This window comes from Marmota monax, unplaced genomic scaffold (genome assembly GCF_021218885.2).
Source record: "Marmota monax isolate L192 unplaced genomic scaffold, Marmota_monax_Labrador192_F-V1.1 WCK01_AAM20220418_F8-fsc00311, whole genome shotgun sequence".
NCBI lineage: Eukaryota > Metazoa > Chordata > Mammalia > Rodentia > Sciuridae > Marmota > Marmota monax.
The window spans coordinates 630,159-656,528 of NW_026694601.1; the positions used below are offsets into that span (position 1 = coordinate 630,159).

Consider the following 26,370-nt stretch of genomic DNA (forward strand, 5'->3'; position numbering starts at 1 on the left):
TGACTCGTATGGAATTATGAGCCTAGTTGTATAGGATTTGGGATAGGGTGAAATTATTCTGTTGGGACTGAGAAATTGCGCTGGTGACCTGAGCTCTGATCTCTTTTGAGGTCTGATATTTTTTTCTAGAGCTTAGTATGTGGTTTAGTGGTAAAATGTTTGCACAGCATACACTGAGGCCCTTAGTTCAATCCCCAGTGCATGTGTGTGCACACACATACATTTATATATATACATGTGTTATTGTAGAGCCCAAAGTAAGTAAGTAAATAAATAAGGGCTGGGGTTTAGCTCTGTGACTCCTATGAATTAAACAGAGCCTGAGAAAATATACCTCTGCTGAGGTCCCATAGTGGCATAAAGAGACATCTGCTAAATACTTTCCCTTTGATGTACACTTCAGTGGTGTAATTAACACCCCCCACCCACCATCACTGCCGCACTATTTACTTCTTTCAAATTGAGAGCCAGAGAGAGCAGATAGGTAGAGAGAATTTAAGATTGTGCAAACCTTCTCTCTTTTTTTAGCACAGCTTCCATATGCTTTTTTATTTTTAGATGTTGATAGACATTTATTTTATTCATTTATTTATATGCAGTGCTGAGAATCAAACCTAGTAACTCACACATTGCAGGCAAGCACTCTACCACTGAGCCACAACCCCAGCCCATCAGCTTCCACATTCTTAAGGCCAGCTTTGATGTTTAACAATATTTATTTCCTTAGTTGCCACATTTTAAGTTTATAACATAAAGATGTACCCCTTTGTTGTGTTTGCTGCAAGTGAAATTCTGGCTTTCTTTTAAATAGTGCTATTGCATTGTGTACTAGAATCTGGATTTTTCATGCTATCCTTCTAATAAATCTGTATCACTAATTAGTAATTTAATAGTTTAACTTGGATTTCACTTTTAGCAGGAGTTTGCAAACCAAAGCTGATGAGCAAGTCAAACAGCAGAAAGTCTAAATCTCCTATCCCTGGGCAAGGATATTTAGGAACTGAACGGCCCTCATCAGTATCCTCTGTACATTCAGAAGGTGATTACCATAGACAGACACCAGGCTGGGCCTGGGAAGACAGGCCCTCCTCGACAGGTGAGGAGCCCAGTTTAACTACTAGAAAGCAACTTCTATCAATGCCTTGTCATTCCTTCTTATAAAAACTTAGAAATACTTTATTCCCATTCTGTATCACTAGTAAGTTCCACTTTCCAGAATAAAAATTGAATGCATAGAATCTTCAAAATTTTTAATGTAGGGTCTGATACCATAAACTAAAAAGAGCTATGAAAATAATCTCATCCATTTTCCATCTGTATTTATGCTGGTTGGTAGCCAACATTTGCTATTTGCAAAGCAAATAAGTCTATGTAAAGTGCTACTCCTAAAAGTGACTTCCCCTTGTTAATATTTCCTTAAGAACTTCTTTATGAAAGGCTAAGAAATCAAGTTCAGAAATGAGAAGAAAATTACATCTACATAAGCTGATGAAAGTGTTACTTTGTGCCTTTTCATAAACCTTTTTTTTCCCTTTATTTTATGTGGTGCCTAGCCTCACACTTGCTAGGCAAGCCCTCTACCACTGAGCTACAACTCCAGCATGACTTGCTTTCTTTTAAAATAAATCAGATATTTGCTGTGTATTTCAGAGAATTATATACTGTTCTTCACTCAGGGATTAAATATATATTATATGTAACCAAAAAACTTTTTTTCAAATGTGCTCTCCCAGTGAGAAAAAAAATTCGCATTAGATGAGTACAGTTTAGGGCTTTTCTCTTCTAAAATTCTCATGCCACGTGGCAAGTAGTTATGTATTAGTTGGAAAGCTTACAGCCTAGACAATAGAGCTGCTTCTCACATGTTGAGGAAGAAATTACTATTAGACCATAAAAATGGTATGTTTTATGATTTCAGTTTCTTAAGCTAGAGAAGTGTTCAGGGGACACAAGGTAGCAGGGCTCTTAGTGTGCCCTACTTCTATATCTGCCCAGTGAGATTCTGGTAGGTAACACACATCGTGCTGCCCCTTAGCCTGCTGAAGTTTCTGGATACTTGTCCCCTCATCTTCTGAGCATTATACTGCTGCATTTCTCTTGAGCAGCAAATATACTACTTTTGGTAACTTTGAAATAATTGTTTTTGGAGGTCTGTTCTTTTGCAAAAATAGAGAACGACTGAATATATAAATACATATTGTATCTATTGCTTTGATTTCATTGAAATAATCACAGAATTGAAAATTTGGGACTTAATGGCTTAATATTCAGTAGTTCTGTGTGATTCTCTATGGAAACATAATAGTAGTTATAGAGGTAACTGAAAGTTCAGCCCTGGGTTCAGCAACCCTTGTGCTTACTCTCATTATTCATCCTTTTTATACTTGCACTGATTGCTGCATGTCACTAGCTAGAATCTTAATTGCTGAAATGCTGGTCCTTCTATGTTGTATTAACTGTGTCACAAGACCATTTTAGCAAAGTAATTCTGTGCTACTCCATCCAACCTAGGTGGTATTGGATGAAACAGCAAGTATGACACTGAGACCTCATTTTTCTTTTGCCAGGCTCAACTCAGTTTCCTTATAACCCTCTGACTATGCGGATGCTCAGCAGTACACCACCAACATCCATTGCATGTGCTCCCTCTGCTGTGAACCAAGCAGCTCCTCACCAACAGAACCGGATCTGGGAGCGAGAGCCAGCCCCTCTGCTCTCTGCACAATATGAGACTCTATCCGATAGTGATGACTGAACTGCACAGGGAAGGAATGGGAAGCAGGGAATGGGCACAGAGGAGGGAGCTTTAGTTTTTTGGTAATTTTATTTTCAGTTGCAGGTCAAAAACCTGCCCTCCCATAACTTGTGCCCAGAGACTTCAGGAGAGCCAGGGCCACAGATGAAGAAAAAATGATGGAAATTCATTTGGAAAATCAAATGGGGGTGGGGGGAACTGCCTCTGATACAGGCTATTCAGTGGATTCTAATAATAGTGGAGGGTTGAAATGTAGTTTCAAAAGTGGACAATTTCTGTTCTTACATCTGTTTATAAAGAAAATCATAATGTCTTTAAATCACTCTTATGTAAATAGATGACCTTTTTGCAGTGTATCCCCTTGCTGTAGTATCTGGTGTACTTATGTTCAAATCAGCGCATCAACGTTGGGGGTAATTTTTTAAAATCTTTTTTGTCTATCTTTTTAACCCTAGCCTTCTAAACAAACCTCATACAGCCCAGTTATAATGTTGGCTGTCACGGGCATTGTACTTTTATCTGATTTTGTTCTCTCTAAATTCAGCTTCCCAGTGATGTTTAAAATTTTGTGAAAATGTTTAGATTTTTAACAGAGACCCTGTCATAAAATCTATACATTAGGGTCAAAAGGTAGGAGCAACAGAATTCTGCCATACTGTAATTTCCAATGCAGGCTTTAAATTTTTTTTCCACTAGTAGCACTGAAAAAAATATTACTGCATGGATATGTTATAGTTCAGTTTTTAAAGTTTTAAAGGCTTATTTGAGGCATACCTCACTGTTATGCACACTGGTAATTTAACCATGCCCCTAAGTATTCCTTTTCTTCTGCATTTGATGCAGTCCAACAAAGCTTTTGTTTTGAAATAAATTTGACTACCCTGTCCATAGCTACAGATTATTTGTTATTTAAGGCTCTGTTGTCTCAGGTTTCAAAGGAAAAACTTACACATTTTTCTTAGTTTGATATATGATTGGTTGAGATAAAATTAGATAATGATCTGTGTATGATCATCTGTGTATTATCTCATTCTCTTTTGTGCTGCATCCTGAACAAGTGTCATGGTGAACACACAGTCCTTTTCCATCTCTACATGTCACCATCTACATTGTTTCCTTGGGAAATAATTTACTATCATTCTTCATTTCACAGATTCAAGGTACAAATAATTTAAAAGACTAAGTCCTAATTATACTGAAGGGTCAGTTTTATCCATCATTAAGAATTGCTTTTAAAATTTTTTCCATACAATTTAATCACAGCATTTAAGCATTTTTCCATAGCATATAAATACTAATGGTTTGGGGGAAATGCTACTGATAACTGGAAGGAAGTCTCAGAATGAGTAATTAGCATTTTATAGACTTTCAAGTAAACCTAAGATAAATCTTTTCAAGCCTCTTAGGTAAATGGGTCTATGATTAACTGCTGAGACCCTCCTATCACCTGTTTTACAGACATAGGCCCATATCGTTCAATAAGTGACAAACAGGCTCTAACCCATGTATGTCTGCAATCAAAACCTTTACACCTGTCAGTCCCCACTTTTCTTCGTCCTCAAAATAAACTTTAGCTCAGGCTTAGTGGTCGGAGTTCTTATTACTTACAAAGTTGAAGCCTTTATAATAATAATCAAACATAATTTTAACGTGAATGGAAAATAACTAAATGTTCTAATGAATGTTTTCTGCTTAAAGGTTTTTTTCTTTTTCAGGTACTGATAATATTTTTGAACTTTGTTGCCAACTGACCCAAACAGATCATGATATTTTTCTATGATCCTGAGGGTCTTAAGCTATCTATCCCAAGTCAGGTTAGTTTCTGAGAACCTACTGGATCAGAGCCTAACTTGTCACTTTTGCAGTTCCATTCAAGTACCCCAAGGTGAGCTGCCACTAACACCATCCTCATCCCAACACATTTATGTAATGCTCCATCTACCATCACCTGGAGAAGAGATTTTAGAATGGAAGATAAAAATCCATCATTTTTTAAGTCAAAAACAATAAAAAGAAGAATTCTCATACAGCTTACCTACAAAGCAAATTATTTAAGAGGGGCAGAGGTACATCTTACCATGATGTAAATCTCAAGCACAGCATTTGAGAATGACTGATAACTTGCTGAAGTTAGGTGCAAACCAAGGCATATAACATCTTGGCAGGCTGAGATTTAAAATCATCCTTACAACTTGATTTTTAGCACTCAGAACATAATCAAGGTCTTCCAATACTGTTGATAGAAGTATTTTCACAATTTTCCATTTTATGTTTATAGTTGGATATTTCACAATACAATTTTGGTATGTTGATTATATTTTGGATATATTTATGCCCTGAAAATTCCAGTGACATAAGACACAGTACAGTTCAAAATTTCAAACTACACTATTTTAAACATTTACATTTAAATTCAAACCAATCAGTAAAGGAGGTCGGTCCTTTTCTTGCTTCACTACCTTGTTTTATAACAACTTTCATGAGAATACCCGCATGCAGAGACTTTTTGAAAATTCAGTTTCTCCAGGAGAGGAACCACAAACCGAATCATTGTGGAAGATTAAAAATTCTTAAATAAAACTTGGAGTGAAAAACCTAACTTCTGGTAATGCTTGCAATTGTGAAAAGGTAAAAACATTTTCAATATAGAAGGTGAGTGGTTGACACTACATTTAATTCTTCAGCAAGTTATTTTTCTGAGAAACTAAAAGATTACTGGAATACATACAATATTGTTGTATAGTTTATTATGAAAAGATACTTCCAGTGTATACATATGAACCAAAAATATCTGTTTACCAATTCCACTCACACCCCACTCACAAAGGCATATCAACAATATCAGTGTTCCTTAATGGTACCTAGAAAAGCTATCTTTCCCCCTAAACAAATGGCTTTTTGCAAGTCTGCTGAGGTAAGGAAATCCATCTATGTATCTTGTGTTTACATACTTTGAGGCAGGGCAATAAAGCTCTTTCAACACAGCAGTATATTCATTTAAAGTCTTCTGACCAGATACTTTCTCCCATGGCTAAGAATCTCATTCTTTCCTCATGTTACAGAAGAGGGTACTAAGTAGAATCAAGGTTGGGAATTTTAAAATCTACATTGGTAGGGCCATATTCTAGTCAGGTCTAGGGTACAGCCCAGGCATTGCTTTAAAGAGGATCTCAGATGACTCAGTTTTGTGACCTCACAGTTGCAAAAAATGTCCGATGCTCCAGGATAGCACTGGCAAGAAAGAGGTTCCATCATTCTTCCCCCCAACCATTAACAGTTACATATAACCAGATAAGTAGTTCACTTTTATTTATGACCAAAAGGCTACTACACTTTCAACTGCCTAATTCCCACTTTAAAACTTCATGCTGGGTGCAAACTAATATAACACTTTTCCTCCTCTGTGTGTTAAATCCCACTGTGCTTCATGAAAGGTAATAGAAACAACTCACCATAATTTCCCTTTGCCATGAGTAGCTCTGGTCTGCCAGATATTGACAAAGTAAAAGAAGAAAGGGCAGCAAATCAGTGAACCAAAAATCTTTCAGTAGCAATGTTAGGCATAATTACCAGACCCCACACCCACAACCCAGAGGAAAAGTGGCCCATCTTAATCTATAATTACACTTAGACCAGCATGGACAGCACCTAACCATATAATACAATGGAAAGCATCATTTGACATCATTCCTTAGAGGTCATAATTAGTGAAGGGTGAAAGTTGTTTTTCCTTTAAAAACAAATGTGGCAGTATGTACAACTTGTCCTTCACCAAGGCTAAGTTGAGGAAACCTGAATATCAAGAACAGAAAATTTACACCACTGATTTGGATGCCACAGACACTAGAATAACAGTTATTCCTTTAGGCCACTAGAAACTACCCTCCCTACAAGAAAAATGGGTTTAACGCTTGATAATATTAAGTCAAAGATCTACTTTTTCTTGACAGCTCAGCCAATTCTTCCCTGATGTGCTGTACAGAAACCTCATCTCTTTTCATCTCTGCTTGCTTCAGTGCTTCCTGGTAGATCTCTTCTGCTTGTGTATATCGTTCTAAAATAACCCAGAGAAAAGGAAGAATAAGAAGAAAATGTGTTTTCAAAGTGAATCTGAACAGAAAGCATTAATGAGGATACAGGTGTAATTTACTGTGTATTTATTAGTAAGTGACAAGGCTGGTACTGCCTCATTTTCTCCCTAAATGACAAGCTGATTTAGCCTGGAATGTGGCCCATGTGTAAAACGCCAAGCCACTGAGTGTTGTGGGATTCCTTACTATGTCCTTTCTGGTATACCCTGGGGTCCTCACTGGACTGGCCAAGGACTACACTATGATAATCTGTGTATGCAGACATGTTATCTTAGATTTCTGAAAATTGCAGGTGAAGCCCTAAGCAGTATGTATCATAGTGTGCTAACACACACATTCCTAATCACACTAGTTTTGCCAACACAGAAATGCAGTATAGTTGTGAGACAGCAATCTTTAAAGCACTACAAAGTTTCCCCTAGCTTGATAGTGGTTCATCAGGCTAATGCAAAAACTATTATATAAGTTACCTAAATTAAACAAAATAGTTCTTCAACCTGACAGACATGTTGTTTTTGGCTTTATTCAACCAGCCTTTTAATTTTAGGAGTTTCCTCATTTCCCCTTACCTTCCTTTAAATACCAAAGTAAGAAATATCCCTTCCTAAAGCAAGTCTGTCAAGTTTCCAAGGCTACCTACCTCTGTGTATCAAAATTGCAGCTAGATTACTGAGTACCATGTGCAGCTCAGGATGATTTATCTGTCTTGCCAGATCTGATGCCCTTTGCATGTAAATATAGGCCTCATCAAAGTGGCCCTGTGCGTCCAGAGTAGTAGCCAGGTCACTCATGAGCACAATGGTCTGTTAGATAAGAGAAAAATAGATTTTTCTTTAAAAATACATCATAATATTAATTTGGAGTTAAATTTTGAGTATAGTTAAGATTTCATCTTTCCAGGCATTCCACAAAAGATGAGGAATGTCATCAGTCTTTAACAAATTGTGGGCATTTGTTACTCAAATTATACAATAGATATTAGCTCAACAAATGATACCAATTTTAAAAATTAGGAAATAATCAGATTAATAAGTATTATTCATTTTATCTAATTAGAAGTACCAAGTGAAAAGCAACAGCAAGAAGCTACAATATGATCCCACTAAAGGTTCAGCAGTTTTGAGAAGCAGCCTCCTATGATCTGACTACCTCTGGGATCTGGGAGCCTCATTGTTTCATATGTAGTTCCTGCTGGTGATGCTGAGACTCCACAAAGAAGTGATATATCATCTATATAGGAAGACTCACATTAAAAGTATTTAAACTTTTGGTACTAAGAAACTTTTTCATCCTCCCTTACCCACTGATCCCATGCTTTAAGCCCTCTGATTGTATTACTCAGTGATCTGAATCCCATGCTGCTTGTATTATTCCTCAGTGATGCTCTCATAAGGCACTCTCTTTTAATAAGTCCAAAATCCCTTTCCTGGAGATAATTTGTACCTCAAATTCCCTTCCCAAACATTCCATGTTCAATCCAGTGGGTCTTAGGTTGGGAACTGCAAGCTTTCAAATAAAGCAATCTACTCCTCAGCACTTGAGAATTTATTCTGATAGAAGAGAAAGGGATGATTTCAATTTAACATGTTCAGCATTATAACATGAGTCCCAGCTGGGGGCGGTGGCTCACGCCTGTAATCCCAGCGGCTCAGGAGCATAAGACAGGAGGATCCCAAGTTCAAAACCAGCCTCAGTAAAGGTGAGGCACTAAGCAATTCAGTGAGACTCTCTCTCTAAATAAAATATAAAATAGGGCTGGGGATGTGGCTCAGTCCATGAGTGTCCCTGAGGTCAATCCTGGTACAAAAAAAAAAAAAAGTTCTTTAACTGTGGGGCAAGGGAGGCAAGGACACTCATGTATAACTTTCTTACAAGATTCTAGTCGGAGGTCTGCAGACTCCACTTTGAAATACCACACGGTATGCTCTGAAGCCACAGAAGCACACAGTGCCTGCTTACACCTCCCTAGTAGTGACGGATCAGTAATCTCAAATCTATTCTGAAACAAGCAGTCAGGGACAGGGACACTGGTGGTAAGAAACTGAATGAACTGGGGCTGATTCTGTTCCCAATGTGTGGCATTTGTAAAGGCACTGCATATTTTCCTTCTTTACCTGTGGGTGTCTTTCTCCTTGTATTTCTTCAGAAATCTGCAGAGCTTTTTCATACATCCTTTGTGCCTGTGATGGCTGCTTGGAGAACAGAAGGTAGCGTGCACAGGAGTCTAAGCACATGCCCAGAAGGAGGTGGGTATTGGCTTTTTCTTCCACTAAGAAAGAAATAAGAGCATTGCTATGGAAGGCAAGGCTGAGTTAACCAACCTGCCTCAGCATTTTGAGTTATACCATGACTTATAATCCACCAAGTCCCAAGTGTGTAATTCTGCTAATATAATAAATATTAAAACTATTTCGTAATTACAATAAATGATATATTTGTATCTGGGATGATGGTACAAAAACAGGTTAATACAGAACCCACTGAATGGTTTACGTCACTTAGAAACACTCTTGACCTTATGTTAAAAGGAGACAATTTAGGTGAATTAACATCCAGTTAAATGACCTTCTGGACTAGCTGAAATTGTGGGACTCATTTAAAGTAGATTAAAGGCTGGGTTTGTAGCTCAGTGGTAGAGTGCTTGTCTAGCATGGGTGAAGCCCTGGGTTCAATCCTCAGCACCACATAAAAAACAAGCCAGGCACAGCAGTGCACACCTGTAATCCCAGCAGCTCAGGAGGCTGAATCAGAAGGATCATGAGTTCTAAGCCAGCCTCAGCAACAAGGTGCTAAGCAACTCAGAGAAACCCTGTCTCTAAATAAAAACAAATACAAAATAGGACTGGAGTTGTGGCTCAGTGGTCAAGTTCAATCCTCCATACCAAAAAAAAAAAAAAGGTTAAATTCTTTGAAAAACAATAATAAAAGCCCCTACGTCAGTTAGAATGTGGAATACTTTTAATTTGAAGCTAGTAACATTTAAAAGAAATAGTTGAAGATAAACCCAAAGGAGAATGAGTCAATGCAAAGTCTAGTCAATGCAAAGTCTAGAATGAAAAATCTTAAGAGGGCTGGGGTTGTGGCTCAGTGGCAGAGTGCTTGCCTCGCACATGTGAGGCATTGGGTTCAATCCTCAGCACCACATAAAATTAAAGATATTGTGTCCATGTATAACTAAAAATACATTTTTAAAAGAAGAAAAATCTTTAAGATGGGGAGTGGGGGAAAATCCACAATGCATTAATAATTCAGAGAACACTAAGATTTCTGAACTGAATGGAAAGTTTCAAGTCAAATTTTAAAAATTTGATCCAATTTTGGGGTGCACCTCTCAACATAATGCATTATCTGAAGAAGAAACTTAAAACATCTCATATCACATGAAAGGAACTGGAGAAAGCAGACCTACAGAACAGTAACTTGTATAAGTAAAGACTTTGGAGAGATGATCCAAATAATATACAAAAGTGAATAAGCAAGAGTAAATGGAAATTCTGCAAATTTTTTAAAAAGTAAATGTTCCCATAAAGGACTAAAAGGAAGTTACCCCAAGTAATCTCATATAACAAAATTAGCAGACACTTAACTGAAGCTGTCCAGTTGGGTTTACTTTTTTAACCAACAAAGCTATGGTTCATAGCAGACATTTCTCTTTCCATGTCTTCGAAGTTTTCAGAAAATTTACAACTGGCATACAGAATTTAAAGACTCATCAAATAAACTATGGTCAATATGAACAGATGGTTGAAATTACTGTGAAAAAATGATTATACAATGAAGAAAGGCAGCTAAAATTGAAAGAATAAGATCTCTTTGTGCCCCTTAAAGCAAGTTCATAAAGAGGAGCAAATTGTAAAAATATGAGAAGATTGAGAATACTGTACAACTCATAAAATTCATATCCTCTGAGAACATTGAAAGATAAGGAAAAATTTTCAAAATATACCAAGAAAATCACAAAACAAAATGTATGATTATTCTGATTCTGGACACACTATGCTCTAAAAATGATTACTAAATCTTATTCCAGGAATTTGTATTAATATATCTTCAGTTTCTGTATTTTTTAAAAAATGGTCTTTTTACATTTTATACTTAGAATAACTTCAAAAGTACAAGAATAAAGGGCTAGAGGTACAGCTCAGTAGTAAGAGTGCTTGAGGGGCTGGGGATGTGGCTCAAGCGGTAGCGCACTCGCCTGGCATGCGTGCAGCCCGGGTTCGATCCTCAGCACCACATACAAGCAAAGATGTTGTGTCCGCCAAAAACTAAAATAAATAAATAAATATTTAAAAAAAATTCTCTCTCTCTCTCTCTCTCCCTCCCTCCCTCCCTCTCTCTCTCCCTCCCTCCCTCCTCTATCTTTAAAAAAAAAAAAAAGAGTGCTTGAGTAGCACACACAAGGCCCTGGGTTCCATCCCAGTCCCTCAGAAAAACCAAAGAAATGAAAACAAAAAACACAAAAGCACAAAAATAAAGTGACAAGCAATTCTAATGGATAAAGTTATTGCTTTATCAGTAATAGCAATTAACTAGAGGAAAAGGGAGAAAGCATTATTACTGCGGTTCAATTCTAGTTATATTTTCAAAGAAGTATTTTAAAAATACATCTTAAATTCATATCACATTCTGACCACAATAAAAATGGAAAGATCTTTTGAAAAACCTGTTTTTAAAAAATATGACCAAGAGAAAAAAAAAGCATACTATAACACAATTTCAAAAAATTAGGCTTCATAAGAGAACTTTTAGCATTTGCCAAGTTAAGGGAAAATAGATTTGATAAGGTCAAAAAAAAGAGTTCTGGGTGGTGCATATCTATAATCCCAGCTACTTAGGAGGCAAGGAAGGAGGATTGGAAGTTCTAGGCCTGCCTCTGCAATTTAGGAGACCATGTCTCAGAATAGAAAATAAAAAGTGTTAAGGATGTAGCTGAGTAGTAAAGCATCCTGAATTCAATCCCTAGTACGTATTTCTGTCTGTCTCTCATACACATACCCCATTAAAAAGTTTCGATTCTAAGAAATAATTATTGAAACATGGTTCTTTGAAAATTAATACAGAAACAGGTTATATAAGGAAAAAAATCAGCTTAATAATAAATAATAAATTGAGGTAGTTTATATAAATCCCCCAAAGGATCATTTGAACCTGGGGGAAAGGTCATATTTATTTCTTCAAACTTTATATTTTCATTATTTCTAATCATAGAAAAAAAATGCATCTTAAAACTTTTAGAAACCAGGATTTATTATAGAAACTTCTACTCAAAATATAAGCAAATAGTATTCTCAAATATACTAAGGAGCATTTACTCCAAGAATACAAGAATGGCTTAATGCATTAGCATATCAAGTTAGGCCTACACAAAACACAGACCAAAAACAAATTTGATGGAAGTACTGGAACAATTATATGCATTTATAAAACTATATTAATTAAAAAAAAAAAAGTATCTCCTTTAGGAAAACAAGCACAGACCTCTCTAATCACCCTCTCATATCCCTCCCTAAACACCAATAACAATAAAGAAAAGTCTAAAAAGGTCTTCAGAACTAAAAAATATCAGCTGCCCAAATTCCAGGAACATCTTTGATTTTTTGCTAAATCAAACCTCTTGTTAATCAACCACTAGCACTTCCTGAAGACACAATGGTTTTAATTAAGGAGGAAAATAGAAACTAACCTAAGGTTTTTGGTCCCAGTAATATGACTGATAGTCAGAAACCCTTCTGCTTCAGATACCTAGAAATGTTAGATAAAATAGAAAAGTTAAAACCCTGAGAAGAAAGCATGTGAACTGACACGGCACACAGCAAAAAACACAGTTTTTGCTGGCTTTGTAGGGTGACCTGGGTGTTTCTGTATTCCAGGAATTAATACAGCCTTTGACTTGTGTAAAATGGAGAAACACATCTGAAGTCCTTGTATAAAATACATTCCCTATATGCATATCCCCTCATAAGCAAAAAGCCACTCTCTCATTGGACAAATTATCAATTACTGGAAGAGCTTTATTACATGTCTTTTTCCTTTATTAGAAATTTAGCTCCCTGAGGGCAGTGACTTCATTTATAGCTGGAGCTCATGCCTGGAGTATCTGGCACATAATAGGCTCTCTGCTTTCTCTTCACTGAATGGTTCAAAAACTGAACAAATTAATAAACAACACAAGTACTTAACTAAATATGAGAAAAAGATATTATGAAACTGAAAATTATAATTACAGAATTAAACAACAATTAGTATCTCATGAATCTATGAAAATTCAAAAAAATCATTAGAAAAGGATGGACTAATAACAGGCCTGGGCAACTAGCCATCCTGGTGGTGGTGGTGGTGGTACAGGAGGAGGAAATTTTATCCCTATCTCATGGCATATTTTAAAACAATCAACTCTAGACTCCTGCATGTAGGGAGCAGAGAGAGACACCAGTCCAGAGGCCAACTTGGGAACCTGACAAGACGGCCTTTAGGAAGTCTGCCCTGCAGGATCATCAGGAAACCTAGCCTTTGCTGGCAGAACCAGTTGCTGACATTACAGCAGAACCAGAGGAGAGCAGAAGCTATTATTTTCATGGGGTCATGGCTATCCCCAAAGATTTTTCTTCTGAAGGACAGCCTTCAAAGCTTGAACTATTCATTCCAGAAAATAGCCCATATCAGCACCTAAAGTATATCTCATAACCAAAATTTATAATCCTAATATAGATAACTTGGGATGATAATGTTTGGATATTCTGAAAGATGAATGGTCCCCAGCTCTGCAGATCCACACAGTTCTGCTAGGCATTCAGGCTTCATTAAGTGTCCCTCATCCTGAGGGTCCATTAGCAATGTAGTGGAGCAGTGGTAGACCAATGAAGCCCAAGTCCTATGAACAGCCAGACCATGAACTAGGCTGAATGCCATGAATAATATTTAAACTGGTCCAATCAGTAAGTATGCATCACTTCCATTCTACCAAGAACTTCTTATCTTTTGGTTTGCATTTAATGTGTATGGTCTCAGAAACATTACAGAATAAAACCTCAAATGCTATGGTGATTAAATACACATTAGCAAATCTGTATTGTCCTGATTCCCTATTATAAAGCACAAGCAACGGCTTTCTGCTTTTTATTCATTTCCCCAACCATGGTTTAAATATAAAGCACTGGGGCTGGGGTTGTGGCTCAGAGGTAGAGCACTCGCCTAACATGCGTGAGGCACTGCGTTCAATCCTCAGCATCACATAAATATAAAATAAAGATATTTTGTCCGCCTATAACTAAAAAATAAAAATAAAAATAAATAAATACAAGCACTATGAATAAAGGTAGCTGTCAAGAGTTAGCTACAAGGGGGTTTATGTTACTTTTGAGGGATGGTAGATTTGTTTTAATTTTGTGGGCTTCTCCCCACGCGCTCCACAACCACCCCCACACACACACTTTTTATGGTAATCTGATGCATTCGTTAAAAGCACCTAACCTAGTTCTTTAAAATGTACTCTCTAGGGGCCGGGGTTGTGGCTCAGTGGGCAGAGCGCTTGCCTAGCATGCATGAGGCACTGAGTTCGATCCCTGGCACCACATAAAAATATACAAATAAAATAAATGTATTGTGTCCAGCTACAACTAAAAAAAAATTTTTTAAATAAATTAAAATGTATTCTCTAGCCAAGTCTAACTTATGCAGAATGCTGCTGATCAGCAAGCTTAACCAAACCAAAATGGGAATATTAAACAAACATCAGCCCTTACTAATGACACTATGATTTTGCTGTCAAGTATAGATTTCCCCCCTTCAAAAACAACTTGTGACCATTTTGTATAACATAAGTGAAAACTTCTGTAGAGCTTATGTTTTAGTAAAAAAGTTTTTGTTATCCTAAAAACAAATAAGCTCTAAGGAAAACTGAAGACTAAATGTAAAAAATGGCAAATATTTAGAAGAGAATATCTTTATAACCTCAGAAGAGTAAAGGACTTTATTAAATGACACATAAAGCAACAACCATCAAAGAAAATATCAAAAGCATCTTATTAACATCCAAATTATAATCTATGTATCAAATGCACTAAAGTAAAAAGACAGCCACAAAAAAGTTATGTAACCCACAAAACCATAAGAAGTTCAAATACACAAAGAACTCTTACAAATCGCTAAGAAACAAAAATTCCTTAAAAAATAAGCAAGGAGGCTGGGAATGTGGCTCAGTGTAGAATGTGTGCTTAGCATTCACAAGGCCCTGGGTTTAATCCCTAATACCACAAAAACTACAAATAACCAATCAATAAATGTACAAAAGAACTAAACAAATTTCTCAAGAAACACAAGTGGCCAACAAATATATGAAAAAATGTTCAACATCTATAGCAATCAGGGAAATGCAAATCAAAACTACACTAAAATTCCATCTCACTCCAGTCAGAATAGCAATTATCAAAGATACAAATTAACAACAAATGCTGGTGAGGTTGGGGAGAGAAAAAGGTATACTCATACACCATTGTTGGTACTGCAAATTAGTACCACCACTTTGGAAAGCAGTATGGGGATTTCTCAAAAAAACTATGAAGGAAACCACCATCCGACCCAGCTAACCTGCTCAATATTTATCCAAAAGAACTAAAATCAGCATATTATAAATATATACAGTGTTTATAGCAGCACAATTCACAATAGTCAAATTATAGAATCAACCCAGATGCCCATCAATAGATGAATGGTTCAACAAAATGTGGTATGAATACACAATGGAGTTTTACTCAGCCCCTCCCCCCAAAAAAAGAATGATATAATGGCATCTGCCAGTAAATGGACAGAAATGGAGAAAATCATGCTAAGAAAAATAAACTTGACTCAGAAAATCAAGGGAATGTTTTTTCTCTTATGTGGAAGCTAAAACAAAATAAGGGAAATGGTTTTTCTCTTATGTGGAAGCTAAAGCAAAACAAGGGAAAGAGGGCAGTGAGGAAGGGTATCAAATATAAAGATACAGGGAACATCAGTGGAATAGAAGTAGGAGAATGAGGTGGAGGGGAGGAGGAAGAAAGGGAAAGAAATATGAACTGAATCTAACAGAACCATGTCATATAATACATAAACCAAAGGGAATATCTCCCTTTTGTATACATAGAAAGTACCAAACAAAAATAAAGGAGTGAAAGAAAGATCAGCAGAGGAGCGGGGAGGAAACAGGACAGGGAATGGGGAATTAAATCAAATTCCTTATATGTATAATTATGTCAAAAGGAACCCAAATATCATTTATAAATAGAAGTCTAATTTTCAAAAAAGATAGAAAGAATTTTCAGAGCAGGAAATTTCAACAGCCAATAAATACATGAAAAGATGTTCTGCTTTACAAGTGATCAGAAACATACTGATGCCACAATGAAATTCTTTTTCATACCCACTAGATCATCAAAAAAATTTTACACTGTGATATATTCACAACACGGATTTCCATACTGCAGTTTTAGTGTATGAATGAGTGAGAGCCATCTCTATAGTGTATCACTCCTTGTCAATGTGGAAAAAAAGGCTCCCCCCTCACCCACAACAGTGGATTAATGAGAGGAAGTTGCCTCTTCTGGACAGATTCAATCCAGAAGACATGTCGTACTTCCATAAGTAAATAGCCTCTGTGTTTAGAAAAAAAAAAAAAAAACTGCTTTTAGTATCAACATAGACACATCTCAATAACAAAGTTGAGTAAAAAAAGCAAATTGCAGGGCTGGGGTTGTGGCTCAGAGGAAAGAATGCTCACCTAGAATGTGTGAGACACTGGGTTCAATCCTCAGGACCACATAAAAATAATATAAAGGTATTGTGTCCACCTACAACTAAAATATAAATGTTTAAAAACAAAAAAAGCAAATTGCAGATGCCATTCATACAAAGTTTTAAAACATATTAGCACTATTAAATATTGCTTACTGATATATACAAGTACAATAAATAGATAAACAAGACCCAATTCAGGATAATAGATACATGTAGGCAGGGAGAGTATTACGTGGGGGGGGTTAAATTCACCTAAATAAGCAGCAAATATTGTAAAATACTTACATTTGACAAAGCCGAGGGGAAGGTAAATAGGGTATTAGTTAAATTCTTCACACCTTCCTTTTCCTTGACATTTTTTTTAATTTTTTTTATTTTTTTAGTTTTTGGCGGACATAATATCTTTGTTATGTGGTGCGGAGGATCAAACCCGGGCCGCACGCATGCCAAGCGAGCGCGCTACCGCTTGAGCCACGTCCCCAGCCCTTTGACATTTTTAAAACAAACCATAAGAAGAAAAACAGAATTGACTCTTCCAAATAATAAATTAGTAATGTGGAACACACTGAAGAAATCTCCAAAATGTATGCAAGAAAACAGGATAAATGTGGAGGCTGGGGCTGTGGCTCCATGGTAGAGCACTTGCCTCACACATGAGAGGCACTGGGTTCTATCCATAGCACCACATAAAAATAAATAAAGATTTTTTTAAAAAAGGATAAATGTGAGGAGAGATGCCAATGGTGAATGACATTCCTGAATAAAAGTCCAAAACAAGCAGAAGAGAAGCATTCATCAAACACTCATGTTGAAAATATTCACCATATACCAGGCAATTCTCACGGAGATAACTCCATAACTAATGTGACTGCCAAATCCTAGAAAATATCCAGCCAATAAACCACCTTCGAAATGCTCTTCTACGGTAACTTCCACTAAGTCTATACTTCCAGATAATGAAAAGGGAAAGGCAGAATGTTCAAAGTGTATTCAGCTCATCTTACAGAAGACAGTGAAAACAGACATTTTTCCCAGTAATGAGCTAAATATGTCTAAATAAATATAAAAAGAAAATTTAGGTTACTCCTGATAAAGCTGAAAATCATATATGTAACCTTTCCTCCAAACTATAAATGGAGATTGATGAGGGAAATCCTCTAAAGGAGGACTGAGAACAAAGGAAGTAACAAAAATGGAAAGCAGTTTTTAAAATGCAAAAATTAGACTAATACTTTGCATACTAATTTTAAGATTCCCTATCACAAGACAACTGAGATTCAGGTTTAAAAAAAAACAAAACACCACTTTCACAAAAGACACTGAAAAATGACTCAGAAAAATCTAAGAATAAGCAGAATACAACAGTCACTAGTATGGCAATATGTAAAAACGTGGATGTGTAACCGATGCGATTCTGCAATCTGTATACGGGGTAAAAATGGGAGTTCATAACCCACTTGAATCAAATGTATGAAATATGATATGTCAAGAGCTTTGTAATGTTTTGAACAACCAATTAAAAAAAAAAAGAAAAATCTAAGAATAAGATACAGTATTAATCATAAAACTAAAATTTGTGGAAAAACTTAAAAATAGGGAAAAGATAATTTATCTGATGAAGGGATAATATGCAATAAAGATATACATATAATGTACATATATTCATGTGTATATGCATATATATATTTGGGATTGTTTAAGCAGATCATAGAAATATATATAATGAAGAAAGATCACAATAAAATTTCATCTTGAAAAACTAGACAAAATATGGATATGGAAAACAACACTATCAACCTACTAGACCTAACAGACATAAAACACTCCAACCAACAAGACAACACACACTTGTCTCAAATTTGTACTTGCAACATTCACCAGAATAAACCACATGTGGAGCCATAAAAACAAGTCTCAAACTTTAAAAGGACTGGACCTCACATAAAGTGTACTGTCTGATCACAATGGTATAAAATGAGAATTAACAACAGAAGGAAATGTGAGAAATTCACAAATATTTGTTAATTAATAAATACATTCCGGGCTGGGGATGTGGCTCAAGCAGTAGCGCGCTCGCCTGGCATGCGTGCGGCCCAGGTTCGATCCTCAGCACCACATACAAACGAAGATGTTGTGTCTGCCAAAAACTAAAAAATAAATATTAAAATTAAAAAAAAATAAAAATAAATACATTCCTAAATAGCCAAAGGTTCAAAGAAATTATAAGAATTAGAAAGTACTTTGAGATACATGAAAATGAAATTATAATGTATCAAAATCTGTTAGATGCAGGTAGATTTTATAATTACAAAGGCCTATTTAGGAAAAAATATTAGCCTAGTTTTTAACCTAGAAAACTAGCGGGAAAGGTGAGACACACAAAATAAAGCCTGTAATAAAGATTAGAGTGGAAATAAGTGAAACCGAAAAACAACATAGAGAAAAACAATGAAACAAAAATCTGGCTCTTTGAAAAGATCAACAAAATTGCCAAAATCAAGACGATACAATGAATTTAATGGTTAGAAAATCATCAATTGAGGGTGAGGAGCCACTGAATAATTAGCTTGATAACTACATTGCGTTCCATAAAACTTTTAAATAATGTTTACCAATCTTAGGGCATTTAATTCTCTGAGGTAGCTTCTATTATTACTCTTGTTTTACCAATGAAGAAACTGAAAAATATCTTGTCCACAATAACAGTGCTAATCAGTGGTAGATCCAGGATTCAAACTCCAAATTCAAGCTCCAGATTTCAAGTTCTCATCCAATCAAATATTATGTCCAGAAATATTTTGATTACTTAAAATATGAAAATGAAAATAACTCAGAAGAGTATGAGCAGGAAGAATCAATGTGAAAAATCTTACTAATTTAAAGAAAAGAAATAAACCCATAAAATTAAGAACTGGAAAAGAAATACAATGATCCAGATACATAAAGTTATTATACAAAAGGTACAAACATAAGTTATTATGATAGACAATTCTGGTCATTCAGGATTTACTCAACAGCCTGGCTAATCACTGAACTGCCAGTTACTTGAGAAAAAGTGCCTGTACAGTTTAATCTAATTTATTTGACATTTTCTGCTACTATTTGTAGTAAAGGTTTTCTAACTCAATCAGATGGCAATCTCCTCAAGTAATTTATATCAATATAATATGAATCTAATACTTTGGTCTCAAAATACTTTAGGAACTTTACAAAACAGTTCTGAAATTCAGAATCTAAAATTCATGTGAAAATGGGAAGAAATTTTAAAAGAGAAGCATGTGTTAGATGTTTTATAATATAACTCAAATATGTAACTCATAAAACTCAACAACTTTTACTGCTACAAGACTCATCAAATGAATAAATCAGAATAGAAAGCCCTAAGGCGGGGGTGAGGGGCAGGGAGGTCAGACACCACATTTCTTTTTTTTTTAAGAGGAATTTTTTAATATTTATTTTTTAGTTTTCGGAGAACACAACATCTTTGAATGTGGTATTGAGGATCGAACCCGGGCCGCACGCATGCCAGGCAAGCGCGCTACTGCTTGAGCCATGTCCCCAGCCCAAGACACCAAATTTCTTAATGATGATTATTCTCTTGAAGAAAGTAGTTATCAACTGAGAGTGGAGGCATACATCTGGAATTCCAGCTACTTGAAAGGCTGAGAAATAGGATCCCAAGTTTGAGAGCCAGCCTGAGCAACTTAGCAAGACTGTTTCAAAATGAAAACAGAAAAGATTGGGGGCATAACTTAGTGGTAAGAGTGCTTGCGTGGCATGGATGAGACCCTGGGTTCCATCACCAATACCGAAAGAGAAAAAAGAAAAGTAGTTATCAATTTCACACAAAAATAAATTCCAGATAAAAAGTTTAAAGAGAAACTTAGAAGGATGGGGGAATATTCAAGTTATTTTAAAGGTAAAAAATACTTTTCTAAGCATAAAGCTTCAGAAGAGCAGGGACATTTGCTTTACTTGCTGCTACTGGAATCCTAGAACACCACCCAGCATAGAATAGTTATTCGGTTAGTACTGATTAACAATTAGTAAAAGCAAAAGAAATAAACCAAGAAATTTAGATTGAATTCCAAAAGATTTGTCTCATGCAAGTCATAAAAATCCCTAAACTGAATACATACTATGTGATTCATTATGTAAGTTTTAATAAGGAACCATAAAAATATCTTCTAAAGAAATGCAGCAGTATTTGGGCTTTAGTTCAGCAGAATTAAACTTTTGTTTTACATTGCCATCATAATTCTTAGGTATGGAAAATTAATTGATTAAAAAATTAAAATTGCTTTTTAATTTTGAGCACTGAAGACTGTAAAGTCTTCCTAAAATACTTTATAAAGTGAAAATAAATTGCTAGTTTATATTTGCTATGTAAACATTGTAATTTTGCCCACATTAAATGGAAAGTACCTGAAATTTAACTTAATTTTTATCTCTAGTAGTATTTTTCAGTAAAAACACAATATTGTTAGTATGAGTTTCAATTTTAAGTCTGTTTCATGCCCTTGTTTCAAAAAACTGTTTTTCTTATTCCATCAAAAGAAAATCTGGGGTGTGATTTTTGATAAATTACTAATTCCATGTTTGATACTTTTCAGTGTTCCAAAATTACAAAACATGCTTGTTTTTTTTTTTTTTTTTTGTTCCTCTCTCCTTAAAACACATTTAATTCAACTGGAAAGAAATTTTTCATGTTTCACATGTTTTCTCTGACTTTGGTTGTCCTGAATACATTGCTAGCAGTTGTCTTAATGATTAAAAAAATTTATTATGTCCATTTAATTTTTTTCTTCCATGTCTCCTTTCTAGTGGCTACTTTCTTAGTTTTTTTGTTTGAATATCCCATGTTAGATTACATATGGTTATGTTTAGTTTTAATCTACATATATGTATTATTAATTTTAAATAAAAACTGATTAGCTTCATGTGAAAATGCTCAGCTCTGATGAGAACTGTGTACAATTGATAGTAATCAGCTAAGAAACAGATCAATGGAAATCCATTGATTGAAGAATGGTGACATTAAATCTTGTTTCTTACTGGCAAAATAAAAAACAAACAAGAAAAGGAATTAAAAAAAAAAAAGAAATGCAGCAGTAAAACTAAAGAAAAGCAAATGAATGCTTTAGCAAAATTAAGGAGAGCAGTATCTTGGGTAGAAATGAAACAGACTGAAATGAAGGACAACTTCCTTATTATTGTATTTATGCAACCTTTATTTCCTTACACTGAGAGTAAAGGCGCTAGGAGATACCTAAGAAGCTAAAAGTGGCCTGTTTGCACAGGATACTAAAATCTGCATATGCATATTTCCTGCCTTTTGTCCCATTATGTTTCCTCTTTGCCTCTTCTTTGAAAGATTTCCTTCCCCAGAGCCTCTAGAGATGAAATTTTGGATTAAAAAATTTCTTCAACCTTCCTTCAAAGAAGGTTTTGAATAAAACCTATTTTCTTTCAATTTATCTCTGAATATTTGTGGGGTGCAAGATGCTGTGGGAACTAGCCTCTTGCTCCTATAAATAATAATTCCACCTGATAACAGGAAGGGTGTAACAGTGGTCCACTTCACCCACACTGCTCAAAGGCTTTTTTTTTTAAATTTATTCTAACTTGTTATATATGACAGCAGAATGCATTTCAATTCATAGTACACATACAGAGCACAATTTTTCATATCTTTGGTTGTACACAAAGTAGAGTCACACCATTCGTTCATACATGAACTTAGGGTAATGATGTCCATCTCATTCTTTCCTACACCCATGTCCCTCCTTCTCTTCCCCTCCCTCCCCTTTGCCCTATTTAAAGTTCCTCCATTCCTCCCATGCTCCGACCCCCATCCCCATATGGATCAACATCCTCATAACAGAGAAAACATTTGGCATTTGGTTTTGGGAGATTGGCTTACTTCGCTTAGCATGATATTCTCCAACTCCATCCATTTACCTGTAAATGCCATGATTTTATTCTCTTTTAATGCTGAGTAGTATTCCATTGTGTATATACCACAGTTTCTTTATCTAGGTTGGTTCCACAATTTAGCTATTGTGAATTGTGCTGCTATAAACATTGATGTGGCTGTGTCCCTGTAGTATGCTGTTAAGGATTATTTTAAAAGGGATATGTTTTTCCTTTTCCTATTCTCCCTCCCTCTCCCCTTCCCTAATCTGGGGCAGGGAACAAGAGATTACCTTTTCCCATCCTACGGCAAAGTTATCTATCCTTGAGCACATACCCCCACAGGAAAGAGATCTATGAAGTATACCTGGGACCCCCTGTCAAGGGACACCTGGAATGCAGCCTTTTAAGAGCTTCTTTAAAAACCCTCTATTCTCCCTGATAGGCAGAACCACAGCCTCTGGAACTGGAGTCCCTGTGCTTCTCCTTTAATAGCAAAGCAATAAACCTTCTTTTTCCTTTTTCTCAAAACCATGTCCTCCTTATCAAATTGGAATCAGACAAGGAAACTGAGCTTTTGGTAATGAAGTAACAAGGAAAAAGAGACTGGGGTTGGGCACACACAGTGCAGAGACACACGGCATCCAAGGATCTAGTAATTCTAGTTCTTATTCTTTAAACTATACAAACATTAGTTTCACATTTCCTATTTGGAAAAAAAAAAATCAAAACACTTTATAAATACAAATAAGGAGAGGGAACTCGAAAACCAAGGGTTAATAGTCTTACTTAAGAAAACAAACAAATGATACACACCTCACTGCTTATCGAAGGAGAAGAAAAAAAAAAGCTGGGTTATACAACAATGTCATATCACCAGGCTTACAAAGGTTATAAAAAAATTAATGAATTTTTGGGAAAAGGGGGACACAGCTTTATCACAACAATAAAAACCAATAATAGTTAACACTTTTGAGCACCTATTATTATTAGGCATCATTATAATACTTTATATACATCAATTCATTCAATCATTCTAAAGATCTGCTGAGAAAATTACTCAATCTCACACTAAAGATCAAAGCACAAAGAAATTAATTAATTTGACCAAGTCACAAAGTAAACAAATAGTAAAACAGAAAATGTAAACTAGCAGTTATTTCAAAATTTGGCAATATTCATCAACAACCTTAAAATGTATTACTTTTGATCCAGAAGTTCAATGCTAAGAATGTATTTTAAAAAAATAAATACACTGATGTCCAATAACAGAGAACTATACTACAATGTAGATATGCCATTATAAAGCTATAAGGCTAAAGAAAGTAGAGAAAAATCAAGGGAGATGATACCAAAAAATTACAGGCAAGGGGCTGGGGTGTGGCTCAGTAGTAGAGCGCTTTTTTAGCGTACATGAAGCACTGGGTTTGATTCTCAGCACCACATTAAAATAAAATAAAGGTATTATGTACACCTACAACTAAAAAATAAATATTTTTTTTTAAAAACTACAGACAATACAAAGCAGAGAGAAAATGGTAAGTTACTAAGCACATAAAAGGGAAATGACAACTGAATGCCTACAGCCAGACATACCAGTGAGAGAGAAGCCAACCAGCTTCCATGAACACCATTAAGGGTCTGGAACTGAAGAAAGCAAGTACTATGATAAAATGAATAACAGGTCCTAGAAATATAAAACCAAGCAACCAAAAAAGTTATCCCAGAGAAAAATGAAAAGTTGTACATAAAGTTGTAAACATAGTTATATAATCATATCACCTGGCTCAGCAGATAACACTACTTAACAAAGGGAATATTTGTACATAAGCACAACTTGTGCTAAATCTTCACTCTTCCATAAGTCAATAGCTTCCTAAAATAATAAATCAAGAAATAGCAAATTTTACATAACTTAGAAATATGAAAGTAAATATCAGAAGAAATTAGTTGCGTTGAAAATAGATGGAATGAAGTGTGGCAAGGAAATGCTACTGTAAATTAAGCCCTGAAATACTATTTGACTTTTTTATACTACATATTGTTAACAACAAAAATTAAGTTTGAGGGCTGGGGTTGCCCCTTAGTGGTAGAGCACTTGACTAGCATGCGTGAGGCCCTGGGTTCAATTCTCAGCACTGCATATGAATAAATAAAATAAAGGTCCATCAACAACTTAAAAAAAAAATTAAGTTTGAAGAGAAAAAATATAAATTTATAGTAAAAAATTATAGAATATCCAGAAAAACATATGAAATATAAATCTCCTATAAATTTACCAATCAGGGAAAGTCACTGTCTACATTTTGATAAAGATCATTCAACCCCTGTTCTCTGCCTATATTTAATCTTCAGTATTTTAGAAAATTAGGGTCTTATTAATTATACTATTTTGTAACTGATATTTTCACATAGATTTTTATACACATTTCCTCAGTAATCACATATAGATCTACAACACAGGGAAGCAAAGACTCCAGACCAGGTTTTTTTTTAGTTTGTTTTTTGTAGTTGTTGTTTTTGGTACCAGGGATTGAACTCAGGGGCTCAGGGGCACTTGACCACTAAACCACATCCCCAGCCCTATTTTGTATTTTACTTAGAGTCAGGGTCTCACTGAGTTGCTTAGCAACTTGCTTTTTCCTGAGGCTGGCTTTAAACTCGAAATCCTCCTGCCTTGACCTCCTGAGCCACTGGGATTACAGGCATGTACCACCATGCCCAGTCAGACCAAGTTTTTAATATGATTTTTAGTAATGTTTTCTTTGATAAATGATTTGCTTTGTACAAACCTAAGAATTTATTTCTCTAGAAATAAAATTATATGTTTACAATAGAAATTAGCTTGCTCTATCCAGCAAGAATTTCTTTATCTAGGAAAAGTATTTCCATATTACATTTACTAGCTATTAAAAATCAGGTTAGGGGGCTAGGGGTGTGGCTCAGTGGTAGAGCCCTTGCCTAGCCATGTGTGAGGCCCAGGGTTCAAGTCTCAGCACCACATATAAATAAAGGTCCATTTACAACTAAAATATGTATTTTTTAAAAAAATCAGGTTAGGGCTGGGATTGTGGCTCAGTAGCAGAGCACTTGCCTCGCACGTATGGGGCACCAGGTTCGATCCTCAGCACCACATAAAAATAAATAAATAAATAAAGGTATTGTGTCCATCTAAAACTAAAAAAAAAAATTTTTTTTAAATTAGGTTATAGGAGGTGCCTCGTTAGCGCAGTAGGTAGCACGTCAGTCTCATAAATTAGGTTATAGGGGCTGGGGATGTAGTTCAGTTGGTAGCATGCTTGCCTTGCATGCACAAGGCCCTGGGTTCAATTCTCAGCACCAAGAGAAAAAAAAAAAAACACTCAGGATGAGTGGAAAAGCCAAAAAAGACATACTCTAAAAAATAGTTCTTTCTTAGCAGCAGGATTAAGGATGATGACCTTTACATTTTTCTTTAGGCTTTTCTTCATTTTTTTAAAATGATAACTGGGTTTTTGGAATTGAAAAAGATAGATATACACTCCCACACTAGGGTCAAGCGTTCGACTAGTAGTTAGTTCACACACTTGATGGTTAGATTTGTTTTTGCACCTTTTGTTAGTTTCCTTATAGCACTTCCACACTACACTAAAATTGTATTTGCTTACTCATTTTTCTTGAGTCTTCTGAGCTTCTATTATATGTCAGGTACTACTATAGGTTCTGAGGATTTAGTAATAGCAAAACAGATTTTTTAAAAAATATTTCTTAGACACACTATATTTATTTATTATGTGGTGCTGAGGATTGAAGGATTGAACCCAGTGCCTCACATTTGCAAGGCAAGCACTCTACCAC

At 35.5% G+C, this 26,370-nt stretch overlaps 2 protein-coding genes across 28 annotated transcripts in view; one reads left to right on the forward strand and one right to left on the reverse strand.

Annotated features, from left to right (window-relative positions):
• Ncor1 (nuclear receptor corepressor 1) overlaps positions 1 to 5,354 on the forward strand; it is a 153,486-nt gene extending 148,132 nt beyond the window's left edge. For 14 of the 19 annotated variants that reach the window (XM_046422057.2, XM_058572008.1, XM_046422062.2 and 11 more), the window contains 2 exons: positions 917 to 1,096; positions 2,568 to 5,354. In XM_046422057.2, coding sequence (XP_046278013.1) covers positions 917 to 1,096; positions 2,568 to 2,755 — 368 coding nt within the window. In that variant the 3' untranslated portion in view covers positions 2,756 to 5,354. The remainder of the gene's footprint in view (positions 1 to 916; positions 1,097 to 2,567) is intronic. The other 5 variants (XM_046422061.2, XM_046422068.2, XM_046422069.2 and 2 more) reach the window with 1 other exon arrangement.
• The window catches only part of Ttc19 (tetratricopeptide repeat domain 19), a 45,409-nt gene that overhangs the window by 9,684 nt on the left and 9,355 nt on the right, over positions 1 to 26,370 (reverse strand). For 4 of the 9 annotated variants that reach the window (XR_006846685.2, XR_006846683.2, XR_006846682.2 and 1 more), the window contains exons 8-11: positions 8,961 to 9,115; positions 7,487 to 7,649; positions 6,693 to 6,809; positions 6,208 to 6,239 (exon numbers count right to left, since the gene is read on the reverse strand). Coding sequence is in view for 2 of the 9 variants with exons in the window: in XM_046422077.2 (XP_046278033.1) it covers positions 6,181 to 6,239; positions 6,693 to 6,809; positions 7,487 to 7,649; positions 8,961 to 9,115 (494 nt within the window). In the remaining 7 variants the exon portion in view is untranslated. Of the gene's footprint in view, positions 1 to 5,485; positions 6,810 to 7,486; positions 7,650 to 8,960; positions 9,116 to 26,370 lie in introns of those variants that run through there. The other 5 variants (XR_009224688.1, XR_006846686.2, XR_009224687.1 and 2 more) reach the window with 3 other exon arrangements.